Raw genomic sequence first — 16,091 nt, 5'->3', positions numbered from 1 at the left:
CTACTTGGGAGGCTGAGGCAGGAGAATCGCTTGAACCCCGGAGGTGGAGGTTGCAGTGAGCCGAGATTGTGCCACTGACTCCAGCCTGGGCAACAGAGCAAGACTCCATGTCCAAAAAAAAAATCACTAGGAAACTCTAGCTGGTTTGACCTTCAGTAGAGTGTTAGAGGCTACCTGCAGAGAAGATGTTTTCATTGGAATCAATGAAAGCAAAAAGATTTCCAACATTTTCTTCCTGTTTTTCTGGAACTGTGAGTCAATTCAGCTGCGGTCTCTTACGCCACCTGCAGGGGCTTTTGGGCAACACCACCCTCTTACTTTGTGTGGATTTTGCTTAGTTGCAAAATGAGGTATTCCTCACCCCTACAACACATACGCCCCTAAGTGCATCTGCTTTCTGGAAATAGATATGATTAGGGCCTGCAAAAGATGATGTTTAGTCAGGGTCTTTCAGAGAGATGGTTGATCACAGTTTGAAAGAGGGACTGTGGCAAAGACTTTCTCCCAGTTTTAGAGTATTTTCTACTAATTTTAGTTTACACATTTATAAGGAAGTGGGAGCTCACTGGTGTTGTATCAGAGATTAAGGAATGTATAATTTGCACGAAGTCTTATTCCACTAAGAATTCATATATACTGTGAACCAGTCCAGTGATGGCAGATAATAAGCCGTGAGCGAATGCTCCCTCAGTTCCTGGCAGTGCAGGCCCCGCCCGCAGTCCTCCTCTTGGTGGCCTTGGGGCCTGTGCCTCCCCACTCTTGAACATGCTTGGCAGTGGCTTCCGGGGGTTATGCAGAGCTTGGAGACTGAGGCAGAGCAGACCTGTCTGTTGAGTCATCTTTTCAGTAGTTACTTCTCCTGAGCACAGATGCCTCCCTCTCTGGCCTCTTCTCTCACTGGCTTGAGGGTTACCATGGTTACCAAGTAGGTGAGGCAAGAGTCTGAGTGAGCTCCCTTTGGGCTTAATACCAGTGATCTTAATGATAGGAGGAGCTACTCTCCCCCGGGGCGGGGGGTGGGGGTGTGGTGGTGGTATAGGTGACGTATTAGAATAAAAGAATTTAAATAGTCACTCACCAAAGCATGTTTCCCCTCATGCATATTCTATTCTCCTATTCATTAAACCATGAATAACTATTGATTATTAAATAACTTTTGGATGATCACTAAAGAAGAATTGTGATGACATTTGGGTGATTTCTCATCCCTCCCCATTTGTCATTTTTTCCTCCTGGCATGTCCTCCTTTGCATCACTCCACACACACATACATTTATATCATAATATTATGTAAATTTAAGAGAAAACAAACAAGCAAACAACAGATCCACTTCTAGGCGACCCAGGGAGCAGTCTCAAGAACATCTCAGAGCCAGCAAGTGCTCTTCAGCTGGTTCTGGTATTGGCCAAGTGGAGGTTCTGAACTCTATCTGTGCCATGCTAAAATTACTTTTTCCTCCTCCTCCACTCTCTGGTGCTGCTTCAGTTGCCGTAACAGCCTGTTGCAGAGTGCACCGTGTGAAGGCTGCCAGGGAGGAAGATTCTTGGGCATTCTTATGCTAATGTGCTACTCTGGAGTAGGGCATGACTCCTGGTGCTTGACATAACCATGGCCCTAAGTTTCTATTTCCAAGTTTGAGGAAATTATTTTTTCCTGTATCAGAGGTACATTTGGAATGCTGGACTCTAGAATAAGTATAACAGACATAAGAGAGTAGTGTAGAGAGTGGGTCTACAGCTAGACTGTCTGAATCCAAATCTCACTTCTGCCATTTGCATGTAGACTTGGGGAGGTTACTAAACCTCTTCATGCCTGTTTCCTGATCTCTAAAATGGGGGTAATAGTAAAACTTGCCTCATAGAGTCATTATGAAGAAGAAATGAGTGAACTCCTGTCAAATGCTTAAAACGGTGTCTATCGTATAGCTACCTGAACACGAGAACAAGGTTGGTCATGTAGTCGTTCAATGTTAGTGATTATATTAGATACACACAGTTCATTTGTTTAAAAAATATGTGAGAGCCTGCTCTGTGCCAGCACTGTTCTGTGCCCTGATATTTGGTGGAGAACAAGGCAGGCGTGGTTGCTGTGCTCATGAAGTAGCTGGGGTGAAAGACATTAGACAAAAAGATACAAATAAATGTCTGATTTCCAATTGTAGTAGGTTCTTGGGAGGGTTACCTTCATGGCACACGGGACATGGAAAGCAGGTGTGCTTTTGATAAGAAGGAGGCAGGTTTAGGTGATGAGCTCACCACTGTCACCACCATTGCTGACATTTATTGAGCACTTTCCATGTGGCAGGCACCCTGCCAAGCACTATATGTGGTTTATTTCATTTAACCCTAGAAATCCTTTGAGGAGGGGGTGTTCTTATTTTTATTTTGTTATATGGTCCTTGAGCTGAAAGAAGAAACCCGAGCAATTATCTAATCATCCTCAATTTATAGTTGAGGAAATTGAGTCCTGGAGAGGGATGGTGATTTGTTTCTAGCCAGTCCATATTGAGTTGGGAATAAATTTTAGGATTCTAACTCAATCCTTGACTTAATTACCCCAGAGTAGACTCTCTGGAAGGTGAAAACCATCTTGTGTCCTGAGTAATGGACATACTGTCCCATCCTAAGAACATTATCTAAGCTGTGGTACTTTTTTGCCGCAGAGGTCTTATTGCTGTTTTCTCAGGACAGAAACGGCTTCCCTTTCTCATTTTTTTCTCTAACTTTGGGTGTCCTCTGAAACATGGAATGTGGAGGCACAAGTTGCCAGAATGTCCCAGAATGCCAGTGACTCATGTTCCCTGGCCTTTTCTCACCTCTGGCCAGCTGGACTGTCTGGGACCAGGATTCTCCTTTTGGGGTTGCTGATAAGGCTGGTGGGAGCGGATACATGTGAGTAGCATTTGGAGTTGGAGCCCCAGTTCAAAGTTGCTGGTTTCACTAATGGAAAAGAATTGCTTGAATCAAGTCTCTTGCCTGTACCCTCCTCAAATTTGAAGGAGTAATGTGTCCTCAGGCTTTTTCTTCATTTGCTGCTCAATGTTTAATTGTTCTTGTATGTGAGCAAAACTTTTAAGCAAAACTCAGATTCATAGAAATGAGTATATGTGAGCTAAAATGGATATATGGTTATTCTGCCCACTCTGTGAGCATGTACCAGATGAGTGGTATTCTGACATGGCGGAGCTTGTCAGGCTCCGGGTGATGGCTTCTTGGCTCAGAGTGTCCTGCCCCAGGGCATTTGCACTTGATGGTTCTGCTCTAGAAGGCTCTACTGTGCTCCTTCTGTATTTAACAGGTAGGTCTCAGCTCACATCTCCCTTCCCCAAATGATGCCTTTCCTGGGTGCCCTATCTAAAGAATCTCTGTGACCGCGCCCTGTTTATTTCCTTTGTAGCACTTGCAGCAGTCTATAATTATGCTGATTATTTGTTTACTGGTTAATCATGGTTCTCCTACTAGAACATTTCTACCATGAGGGTTGGGACCATTTTTATCTTGTATTTCTGGTGCCTAAAGTAGAGCCTTACACGGAGTGGTTGCTGATTATAAATTTGTTAAAGGAATAAAGAGGTGTGTCTGAGCTTATTTGGCCAGAAAATATTTTTTCTCTTCTAGGCTTTGGACTTGCAGAAAAACATCCCTGTGGGTTCGGGTTCCACATGAGTCAAAAGCAGGAATAATGTACCCAGTTAGTAAATTTGATCCTGTTTATCAGCCCAGTGCCAGCCTTCTTCCAGCTTCCTTGCCTGCTCTCCCCGTTGGAATGTGGAAGGAAGGCAGACTGCCTGTGACAATCTGTCTCAGCTGTGGTGGAGAACATGAGTTTTGGAGGCACATTGTCCTGGGCTCCAATCCCAGCTCTGTCACTCTCCGTGACTTTTTACAAGTTCACCTCTTTGGATCCAAGTTTTCTTATCTGTCAAATGGGAGATAGAAATAGAACCACAGTGACCCAATGATTCAGTGGTGGGGAACAGGGATTAATTATGGTAATTATTTTTCATTTTGAAGACAATAATACAGCTAATAATTTCTTAAAGAGAAGAGAAAAATAACTGTTACCCCATTACCATAACTCAGGTATTTGCATGTAAGTAAATTCCCACCTCATCTTTGTCCATAGGTAGACACACTCTATGTGGGATGCAGCAAGTTTATATAATGCTGTTTTACTTTTCTCTCTAGTTTTCCAATGACTAGTTATGCTTATTGGATGTTCTGTACTTTAATTATACCAAACGCTACCCTTGGAAGTTGTGTTGCTGCTGCTGCTTTTATTTTTCTTTTGCTAGCATAAATGGTGCCGCAGTAAACAAATTTGTGTGAAGATAATATTGTTGTTTTGAATTATTCCTCAGCTTAAAGACCTGCATGTGATATTAAGTGTCAAGAGATATTTAGGTTTACATACCAAGAAGTGTTTTTTTGGACGGTATTAAGGCTGGATCCAGCCTTAGTCTAGACTTGTCTCACTCAAGCTGTAAGGAGATCTTCCTTCCTTGGTGTTAGCTTCATAGGCACCCCCACTGCTGCTGCCCCCCAGCCCCCAACCCCTGGCCGCCTTCTGGACTTGAATATCCTTGTGAGTTAGAAAGTAGAAATTTCTGTTTCACAAAGTTCTTAGAGGGGGAATCTTGGCTTTGCCACCATTAGATATTCGTATTTACCTCATTTCTGGTCTTGTACTGGTTGGTGCCTCTCTGCTAGACACTCATACCCAGCGGGCTGTTGATGGGTGGCTGCAGGATTTAATGGGCATTACCTGAAAAGTAGGAGCTGAGTCATCATCTGTGTTCTGAGCAGAAGGATCTTGAGAGATGGAGGCTGCTTTTATTCCTGCAACGTGTTACTCTTTTTCTTTTTCTCTTCTCTTTTTTTGCCAGGAAGCCAAAAAGAAGTATGACAAAGAGACAGAAAAGTATTGTGGCATCTTAGAAAAACACTTGAATTTGTCTTCCAAAAAGAAAGAATCTCAGCTTCAGGAGGTAAGAGACCTTATTAGTATCCTGAATCAAGTGTTCATTTTGTACGTGATGCTGTGGATATGTGCTGGTTACTATTTGCTAGAAAATCTTAGGGTTAGAAGAGACCTGAGAAGCCAGGGGATTGCTCCTGATCCCTCATCCAATGCCTGATGCCTGGACTGCTTTTGTGTCCTCCCATCCCACCCCACCCTTTGTAGCTTTCCCACCTGTCAAGGTAGAACACACTGCTGGCCGAGATGACCACCTCCTTGTTGGGCTGCCCTGATTGCTAGATGTCTTCCATTTCATACTGACATTTCTTTTCCTGTTTCTCTCACCCTTGGCCTTAATTCTGCCCTCTGTTACTTTACCTTTTGACTTCTTGCCTTTTATCAGTGATTTGAAACGTTAGCATCTCAAACACGTTGGTTATCCTTCCTTAATATTAATTTTTTCATTATTTCAACCAGCACTTGACATTTGTCTTCTTTTTTTTTTTTTTTTAAAGCAGTGCTTTATTGCCCTGTATATGTTTTGTGCTTTGGTAATGTTGTTTCAAGAAAATACATTCTTAAATTTGCGCTTGGTTTTTCTGGGTTTGCATGGTATCTTTTAAAAAGTAGTTCACTTGGAAAGAAAAATGATGGAGCCATCGCAGCCATAGAGCTGTGACCATTTTTACTTAGTTCATGAAGATTGGCATGTTAAGGGAGTTTATGCTTCTTGGAGATAGGGAGTTTCCTCGTGGAACCTCAAATTTGGCTTTAAAAATGTCATCTTATTTAACTCAACAGTTTGCTTGACCTCTCTCATGATATTTTTGCCAAAAGAGGCTACCGTGGCTTCCAGGCCGGCCTTTGTTTTTAAATTTTAATTCTTTTTGAGCAGATACCATGCCAGTACTCTTGTTAGGTGAAAGTTCATATGAGGACAGTAGAGTCAGAGGTTGAAAGGTTGAAGTAACTCCGGAGATGGTGGAGTTTAATCCCCTCCCAACCACAATTGGTTACACATCTTGGGATAGGAATGTGGTGTTCTCAGAACTCTGCTTTGAAATGAGTATTTAATCCAGTTTTTAGAGTAGTGATGAGGACCATTACTCAACAACAATGACAACTGTAGCAGCAACAAAGGTTTATAATGGACTTTGTAGATCAGTTCTTGGCCAGCCAATAAACAGCATTGACTATTTGGTGTGTGCTTTACAAATTAGAAAATGCTAATTTATCCTTGAAGATCTTGTGCCTGAGTAGGGAAAAAGAAGCAAAAGCGGAGGAACTGCTTCTTGAAGTGGCATAGCTACTCAGGTAAATCTTGTCAAATGTGATTGAAAAACCTAAAAAATAAAAAAAAAAAACAAACTTATTTTCACGAGATACAAAGGCTATCCCAACTTGACATGAGGATATGGACACTATCCCACAGACACAGATAATCCATGATAAATATGGGATTCCATTTAGAATCTGTCTTGATACCCTCACTTTTTAGTTATTCTTCTGGTATCACTTGGCATTTAGGATTTGGAAACTAACTTATATTTAAAGAAAAGCTTTTTGGCTGTGCTTCACAATGACCAGGTCTGCCCAGCTCTCCAGTTTCTAAACAGGTATAAATTATGGATTAGATGACTATGCATCATTAGTACAGATATTCAGAGTATTCAGAGTTGAGCAGGTATGTGGTTATTCTAGCACCTACTGAATCCGGGAGGCTCACAGCACAGTTACCCTGTAGGCATGGCATTCTCTAGAACAAAGGTGCTTCTCCACCAGATCCATTCTCTCTGTGGTCAAATATTGCACACTTGGTCTGGAATGAGTCCAGCATTTTCTTTTAAGGCTGTGAATGTCCTCTGAATTAACAAAGTGTAGGGACCAGAACGCTGGGCTGGCAAAGAGGATACCTTGCCTCAAAACCTTCTCTGCTGTGTATTTACTCTGTGACCTGGGGCAAATTACTTAGATTCTCTAAGCTTTATTTCCTTTATTTGTTAAATACTCATGAAATACCTGTCCTACTTATGTTATGCATGAGAAGGCAAATATAACTGCTGCTCAAGTATAAAGTATTGTATATTTAATATAAAATGTGTAAATATCCTTATGATGGGCCTGTTCCACTCCATTTTCTGTTCTCAAATTGGATGCCACTATTCCTGACTTTGACAGTTCTGTATTTCAGTGGATGTTTTCCATTATGCTTTTTTATTATAGTCCTTTATGTTCTTGCCTTTGACCTAGTCACACTTTCTAAGTACTTTGAGTGTAAGGATTGGGTTGCATATCTTGCAGGTTCTGGTCTGTTTAGGTCAGTTCTCAGGCATTGCTTTTTAGTTGTACCTGCACTAAATTAAACTGTATAAAAATCTAACACTAAAGAGGTAAAGAGATCGAGACCATCCTGGCCAACATGGTGAGACCTTGTCTCTACTAAAAATACAAAAATTAGCTGGGCATGGTGGTGGGTGCCTGTAGTCCCAGCTACTCAGGAGGCTGAGGCAGGAGAATCACTTGAACCAGGGAGGCGGAGGTTGCAGTGAGCTGAGATTGCGCCACTTCACTCTAGCCTGGCGACAGAGTGAGACTCTGTCTCAAAAAAAAAAAAACAAAAACCAAAAATCAAAAAACAAACAAAAAAAGAACAGTGATGATATTACTACTGCCACTAACCATATCAATAACAACTATAATGTAGGGAAACATTTGTTGAATGCATATTTATGGCCCAGGTATGGTGTTAAGCACTTTACATGGAATCTTCTGGAATCCTCACCCAAAGAGGTATAGGTGTCGTTATTACTCTGTTTTACACATGAGGAAACTGAGGCTCAGATAGGATAAATAGCTTAGTGGTAGCGAGTCAACTCCAGCACCGGCTGTGCAGCCCTTTCCCTTCACCCAGTTTGCTTTTCTACGTCTCTATCTGGGGAGGGATGTTGAGGCTCTCTTGCCTGCTGACCATTGTTATTTAGTGCCAGTGTCATGACATAGAATTGGAGAGAGGGAAGGACCTTAGTGATCATCCATTTCAACTTTCTTTAATTACATTTTATGAAGGAACTGAGTTTCTTGTAGGGGTCGGGTGTTTTGCTCAAGGTGTTCAGCTATGTAGTGATCATTTTCTTCACATTTATTAAAAATTCAACTTTTAGGAACATTGTTGAGCACTTGGTACACCTTTGATGAAACTTTCACTTTGATTATCCGGAGTTGTTCCCTGATTGCAGGGTTCTGCACGGAATACTTTTAAATTCCAGCCCATCCCCAGATCCCTGGAAGTAGAAACTACAGGGCAGTGATGTGGAATGGCACTGCCATCTAGTGGATGATTTAAACAAATGCATAGTTTTGAATGGTAAAAAAGCTCTCCTCAAAAACAGTAGTCATTGATTCAACAAATACTTATTGGACGCTTCTGCAAAAGTCTGTCCAGGCACTGGGTGTTTTGTAGAAAGTGAAATGAATGATCTTCTTTCATGGAAATTACAATCTAGGAGGAAGTCTCTTTTCCAAGAAGCGCAGAATGGTTGACAGGTTTAATCAAGCTGCTAGATTTATAGCTTCTCAAGTGGCAGGCAGGGAAACTGTCTTGAGCGGTCTGCAGGGTGGGTTGGAATCCTGGCTTATAATTCCATTGCAGGGGGCCCAAGGATGTGATGGATTCTGTGGCCCACACCATTCTGGGGCATTGGCAAGAGAAGCATAACATTCCACTTAGGATTTCTTCTTCCTTTTCCTTTGGGAATGCATTGAGTTATGCATTTGTTCTTAGTTCTGGGTCACTGACGGGACATGCCTTTGGTGCTGACTGATGGCCACGTGGGGATCAATTCATTCATTCTGCATGCATCTGTTGAACGTTTATTATGGGCCATACACCATTCTGAGCACTGGAGGAGAAAAATGAAAAAATTAGACAAGATCTTTTTTCTCATGGACTTTATATTCCAGTAGTCTAGTAGGCCAGGCACGGTGGCTTATGCCTATAATCCCAGCACTTTGAAAGGCCAAGGTGGGTGGATCACTTGAGGTCAAGAGTTTGAGACCAGCCTGGCCAACAAGGCGAAACCCTGTCTCTAGTGAAAATGCAAAAAAAAAAATTAGCTGGATGTGGTGGCATGCGCCTGTAATCCCAGCTACTTTGGAGGCTGAGGCAGGAGAATCACTTGAACCCAGGAGGCGGAGTTTGCAGTGAACTGAGATCATGCCACTCTACTCCAGCCTGGGCAACAGAGCGAGACTCTGTCTCAAGAAAGGAAAAGATAAGAGTTTAAATTGGGAGATGAGACAGGGATTTCCTGGTAACCTATTTAAAATAATGTAGTCAATGAAAGCTTCTCCTAAAGAGGTAATATTTAAACTGAGCCCAGAATGAATGAGCTAATGAAAGGCCAGGACAATCTTGTTCAGGTTGTAAGTGTGTCGCAAAATCACAATTATTGGGTTATGCAATAGGGTAGGCTAAAATAGAATAAAAAATACGAGGCCTGGCACGGTGGCTCATTCCTGTAATCCCAGCACTTTGGGAGGCCGAGGCGGTCAGATCACCTGAGGTCAGGAATTCGAGACCAGCCCGACCAACGTGGAGAAACCCCATCTCTACTAAAAATACAAAATTGGCTGGGCATGGTGGTGCATGCCTGTAATCCCAGCTACTTGGGAAGGCTGAGGCAGGAGAATATCTTGAACCTGGGAGGCAGAGGTTGTGGTGAGCCGAATTCGTGCCTTTGTACTCCAGCCTGGGCAACAAGAGCGAAACTCCATCTTAAAAAAAATATATATATATATGAAAATGCATTGCACTTAACCATTATAAATGTGTGTTTATTGATTCATAATGTAAAAAGTATTTCTTACTGTATGTTGAAGTTAAAATGTGTATTTATCTAGGAGAAGAGGTTTTTGGGCAGAAGGAACACCAGATGCAAAGGCTGTGGGAAAGAAAGGGGTTTGGACTGTTAGAGGACAGGAAGGAGATCCAGCAGTTACTCATGTCACCATGCTGGAGCATGGTGACAGTGGGTTAGGATGGGAGGAGGTGAGGCTGGAGGGTTGGGCAGATTACACAGGGTCTTGCAGACCATGGTAGAGGCCATGGGAAGTCCTTGAAGGGGCCATGAGACCATCTGATTTAGATTTTAAGGAAGATATTCTGGCTCTTGGGCACAGAGTGGATTGGGACAGAGGGAGAGAATGAAGACAGATAGACTAGTTAGGAGAGAAGTGTAGTAGCCCAGAGATGATGTGACTGGTTTAGGGTAGAGCAGGAAGTGAGACCCCTGTGTTCTGCAGTGCGTGGTGACAGCAACCACCGACATGCACAGGACACTTTCCAGTTTTCAAATGGTTTACATCATTTGGCCCATTTTCTCTTGGAAACACTCTACTCAGAAGCAAGGGCTGATATTATCTCCATCTTCTAAAGAAGATCAATGACTTGAGCAGGTCTTACCAGCTAGGACCTTGTAGCACTGGAGCTTGCACGTGGGCAGCTCTCTGATGTGGGAGTCAGTTCTGTTTTCCTCATAGGAATTTCCTTCTGGATCCTTCATCCCTGCCTTTGCAGATTTTCAGAATGATTTCTGTTTTCCCCCTCCACTTGCAGGGTCAGTTGGCAAGCCCAGGCGGAGAGAGGCTTTGAGGTGTGTGGGGTGGTCGGGAGTAGATGCATCTCTCCATGTAAGCGTGTTGGGTTTGCGCTACAAGATCAAAGGCTACAGGAACACATGGGGCTTAGCAGCAGGAGCCCGGTTGGAAGGCATATCAGCCCAGTTGTCTAAGCAGCCACACGATGCAGAGGGTGGTGGTGAGAAGCCGAACCTTCTGAAACCTGTCTGCAAATAAAGATTCATCAGTGCTCAGGTATTTCCTTTCCCTGCTTGGAAGCCTTAGAAAATGCCCCCAGTCTTAGCCTTTCAGATTGGTTTGATCCAGCAGTTACTCAGCAGACTGGCTTTTGAGTGTGAAAATGTCCATTGCTGCAGGAGGAAGTTGCTAGCATGAGAGACTTGAATATATTCTTTCGGGGTGTTTTATAACATATTGTGTTTTACCAGAGCTGGTAGTTTTCTCTTAATTTACTTATTTGATTAATGCCTCTTTTCTTTACTATGCTGTAAGTTCTATGAAGGAAGTTTCTTTCTGCTCATGATGGTGGAACGGATAGATGATTTGCTAAGCTCTTAAGATGTCTAAGTAGTATATTGTATTTGGTATAATGGAAGTAGGAGTCTGTTCCAAGTTTCTTCTGTAGGAATGTTGGCAAAGGAACACTGAAAGAAATATGCCTTTGGGAGCTGTGTCTTAGTAAAGGGTGTTATAGAATGGTTTCTGACTGTGTCATTTCTAAGGAAAACAGTGTTTTGTTTCCTACTGGCAGGATATTCATTTATATTAAAAATATATGTTCACTTTGGTGTTTTGTCATTGAAATATGCTTTCAGTGTAATTATCTGCTTTGAAGGAATGATTTGACACAGACACATTATGGAAAAGTTTAGAGCTTTATAGTGAGAGTTGAGGTACTTCCCAGCATAGCATCTTGCAACTCCATACATGGAGTTTCTCCTTGGGTGCCAGATCCCAGATCAGTGGTTCAATTGTACCCGCTCGTGGGCCTGTCCTGGACACACAGAGGGAGAAGAGAAATTGAGAGGGAGTGTTGAAATTTCCCTGCTTGGAGTAAACTGTTGTTCTTATCACAAAGAAAGTATTTGAGACTTCTGTGAACATGGCCCATGGCCTTTTCTGAGATTCCCTGCCCTCTGACAGCTTGTTTTGTGTATTGGAAAGGTCTAGATGAGGATGGCTCTGCAGGAATTTCTTTTTCACTGTAAGAATCTGTCTCCTATGGAACCCAGGTTGTCCCAGGGTATGGGGAGACAGTGGAGACTGGTGGTTTCAGGATGATCCAAGGGCCTTAGCGGCAGATCCACCAGGACAGAAATCCCAGCTCTGCCTTATACTAGCTGTGTCACCTTAGTCAGGTTCCTTAATGTCAATGGATTATATTTTCTTCCTGTATGTTAGAGATACAGATAATATCGCTTTTCTAGGAATTTAGTGAAGATTAAATAACTAAAATTAATGAGGATTAAATAAGGTAATGTATGTACAGCTATGGGCATGATTCCTTGCACAAAGTTAGTGCTCAGGTAACCATTATTATTCTTATTTCTGTTTTGTTTGTTAGATTTGATTACTTTTAACATGTGACATGCTATTTGGGCTAATATGATGTCCGTTTGGCTCACCCGCTTACCTTTTTTATTGATATGTAATAATCGTACATATTTATGGGGCATGTATGCTATTTTTATACATGCCTATAATGTGTAATGATCAAATCAAGGTATTTAGGGTATCTATCACCTCGAACATTTATCATTTCTTTGTGTTGGGAACATTTAATATCTTCTAGATATTATGAAATATACACCATACATCAGTTAACCATAGTCATCCTACTGTGTGATGAAATACTAGAACTTATTCCTTTTATCTCACTGTATTTTTGTACCCATTAAGCAACCTCTCTTCATCCTTTCCACTCCACCCCCCCCACCCCCTCCTTTTTTTTTGAGACAGAGTCTCGCTCTGTCGCCAGACTGGAGTGCAGTGGCGTGATCTTGGCTCACTGCAACCTCTGCCTCCTGGGTTCAAGCGATTCTCCTGCCTCAGCCTCCCGAGTAGCTACCACGTGTGCTACCATGCCCAGCTAATTTTTGTATTTTTAGTAGAGATGGGGTTTCACCATGTTGGCCAGGATGGTCTCGATCTCTTGACCTCGTGATCTGCCCGCCTCGGCCTCCCAAAGTGCTGGGATTACAGGCGTGAACCACGGCGCCTGACTCCCACCCCTTTCTTAGCCTCTGATAACTATCATTCTACTTTTTACTTCCTTGAGATCCACCTTTTTAGCACGTACATATGAATGAGAAGATGTGATATTTGTTTTTCTGTGCCTTCACTTGACATAATGACCTCCAGTTCCATCCATGTTGCTGCAAATGACAGAATTCCATTCTTTTTCATGGCTGAATAGCAGTCTGTGTGTGTATTTATCCATTCATCCATTGAACACTTAGGTTTACTTCATATCTTGGCTGTTGTGAATAGTGCTGCAATAAACACGGGGGTACAGGTATCCCTTTGATACAGTGATTTCCTTTTCTTTGGATAAATACCAAGTAGTGGGATTGCTGGATTATATGGTAGTGCTATTTTCAGCTTTTTGAGAAATCTCTATACTGTTTTCCATAATAGTTGTACTAATTTACATTCCCACCATCAGTTCCCTTTTCTCCCCATCCTTACCAGCATTTGCTATTTTTAATCTTGATCATAGCCATTGTAACTGGGTTGAGATGATATCTCATTTTGGTTTTGACTTTCATTTCCCTGAGGATTAGTGATGTTGAACGTTTTTTAATATACCCTTTGGCCATTTGTATGTCTTCTTTTGAGAAATGTCTGTTCAGATCTTCTGCCCACTTTTTAATGGTATTATTTGTGGGTTTTTTTTTTTCTGTTGTTTGAGTTCCTTGTATACATTTACCTTTTTAAACCAATAATCTCATCGAAAGCTTTTTTTGTTTTTTAAAAAATATGTATTTAAGTTGTGTAATATGATGTTTCAGTATACTTTTGCATCGTGAAATAGTTACTATAGTTATTCTTCTTCTGCGTAATGCTATTTGATTTGTTTTTGAAAATTATCTCTCGAGATTTTTTTTTCTGACCTGCTTTCGGAATGCTATCCTTGGGTAGTGACTTGATTTTTCTCTTAAATTCCATCTTGTTTGTAGGCAGACAGCCAAGTGGACCTGGTCCGGCAGCATTTCTATGAAGTATCCCTGGAATATGTCTTCAAGGTGCAGGAAGTCCAAGAGAGAAAGATGTTTGAGTTTGTGGAGCCTGTAAGTAGATATTCAGGGTTTAATGATGTATGCATATATTCATCCCTCATTCTAACTAGTAGTAGATTACAAAATGCTCTAAGTTGTTGATGAAGAGGTTGAGCAGCCCTGACGCTGTCCCTTCTGTAAGTATCAGTGCTTTGTGAGCCTGGCTGCCCTGGATTCTTCCCAGCAGCCATTCCTGTACAACACACAGCAATGGAGATAGAGCGTCCAGCAGTCATTCCTTCCTCTAGCTACCCAGTGATGTGCCATATGATTTTCAGGTGGACAGAGTGGAAATGGGAGTCCAGAGGGGAGGGGTTCTTTATCTTGCCATGAAATAGTGATTATACCTTAACTTCCCTCCTCTCTCCTACCCTTCTTCTCTTCCTCAAATAATTCAGATGTAGTAGTCACCCAAAGACATAGTACATTTCTCTTTTTACCCTCTGGTTCAAAGCCCCCTTCTCACCCCATTCAGGTAGTAAAAGATGCTGTATAAAGTTTCTCACAGGGATTTCCCACATGGATTTGTTATAAACAGAACAGCATGGAGACTCTGCTGAGTGGACCATGATGGAACTTGGACTTGGACACTGTCCCAGTGAACATGAAGATTGCATTGTGGGAAAAAGCCTGACTTTAGTTTAGGCCACACCAGCATGGTTGTGGTTTTGTTTGGACATGGTGCCACTCCACTTTGCTGGGTGTGGCACTGGTGTGGAGAATCCACAGCAGGAGGACTTCATGGAAACACCAAAATAGTATATGGACCTCAGTTTAAAACTCTCGCAGACCATGGATTTTCCAGCCAAAATGCAGCCTCTGATTCAGACTCAAGCATGGCATCTCTGTACAAATAAGATTCTCTACCTAGATTTAAGAAAGGATAATTTTCTTTTTTCTTTTTTTTTTCTTTGAGACAGAGTCTCACTCTGTCACCCAGGCTGGAGTGCAATGATGCAATCTCAGCTCACCGCAGCCTCTGCCTTCTGGGTTCAAGTGATTCTCCTGCCTCAGCCTCCTCAGTAGCTGGGATTACAGGTGCACGCCACCACGCCTGGCTAATTTTTGTATTTTTTAGTACAGACGGGGTTTCACCATGTTGGCCAGGATGGTCTTGATCTCCTGACCTCGTGATCTGCCCACCTCGGCCTCCCAAAGTGCTGGGATTACAGGCATGAGCCACCACGCCTGACCAAGAAAGGAGAATTTTCTTAAGCAAATAAGAATAAAACTATAAGAAACTGAAAGAAGTGGCCACTCTTTCTAGTAAAGAGCATTCTGTACCTCATGTCTAATTTATAAACTTTTGGGGTGGATTTTTTTAGGCATGTAGACTTGCTAGTAGTTTCATCAAGACTCCAACTGGTGGTCAGGCACAGTGGCTCATGCCTGTAATCCTAGCACTTGGAGAGGCTGAGGGAGGAAGATCACTTGAGACTAAGAGTTTGAGATCAGCCTGGGCAACTGGGCAACATAGTGAGACTCCATCTCTTAAAAAAAAAAAAAGATTCCAATTGGCTTTGGAAGCTTATGTCTACATCTTTTACTATGCTAGAACTATAATTTCTGGGTATCACTCCCAGCTACCTCATTTGGCAGATTCCTTAAAGTCGTCAATTACTTCAGTCTCCATATATGAATATTAAAACCTTACATCTAACTTCCTGTCCAGCAGTGATTTCAGTCAAGGTCCCAGGTCAAAAATCCCCATCTTTCCACAGGGTCTGTTAGGTATGAGCAGCTATCTGTCAGATAAAGCACCCTTATTGATTTTTGTGCTTAAAGCACAAGCTGGCCTTTCAAGCAAAGGTTTACTGAAGACTTGCTTCCTGTGGTCAGGGCAGGAATTCAAATGCTGTCACATAGAATTTGCCTTTAGCATTATTTTTATTTGCTTTTGCCAGAATTTCTAGAGAAAAAGAACAGTGCATTTCTAATAATCTTTATATATACTTCGATTAATATTATTCCAAATTTGCTTGCTTTTGATGAGTGTTTTTTGTAATTGGCCCATCCAGCTTTTTTGAGGTGAGTGTTTTATTATCCACTTTGATCTCTCAGTAGGTGTACCTAGGGAGTCAGGTATTTTATCTGTTGGCTTTTGCTGAACGGTATCCACAAAACCTCATACAACAATAGATGTTTACTTCTCACACATCTGTGAGGTTCAGTCAGCTTAGGTTGGGCTCAGCTAGATAGCTTTGCTGATCTAAATG

The 16,091-nt window shown here is 42.1% G+C and overlaps 1 protein-coding gene across 6 annotated transcripts in view; it reads left to right on the top strand.

Moving 5' to 3' along the window:
- ARHGAP26 (Rho GTPase activating protein 26) overlaps positions 1-16,091 on the top strand; it is a 471,824-nt gene that overhangs the window by 111,500 nt on the left and 344,233 nt on the right. For all 6 annotated transcript variants that reach the window (XR_004033269.1, XM_030827217.1, XM_030827197.1 and 3 more), the window contains exons 5-6: positions 4,887-4,988; positions 13,777-13,887. Coding sequence is in view for 5 of the 6 variants with exons in the window: in XM_030827217.1 (XP_030683077.1) it covers positions 4,887-4,988; positions 13,777-13,887 (213 nt within the window). In the remaining variant the exon portion in view is untranslated. The remainder of the gene's footprint in view (positions 1-4,886; positions 4,989-13,776; positions 13,888-16,091) is intronic.

The sequence above is a fragment of the Nomascus leucogenys genome, chromosome 2, assembly GCF_006542625.1.
Source record: "Nomascus leucogenys isolate Asia chromosome 2, Asia_NLE_v1, whole genome shotgun sequence".
Classification (NCBI taxonomy): Eukaryota; Metazoa; Chordata; class Mammalia; order Primates; family Hylobatidae; genus Nomascus; species Nomascus leucogenys.
The sequence above is the reverse complement of the archived record's forward strand: the minus strand, read 5'-3'. Positions and strand labels throughout refer to the sequence as shown.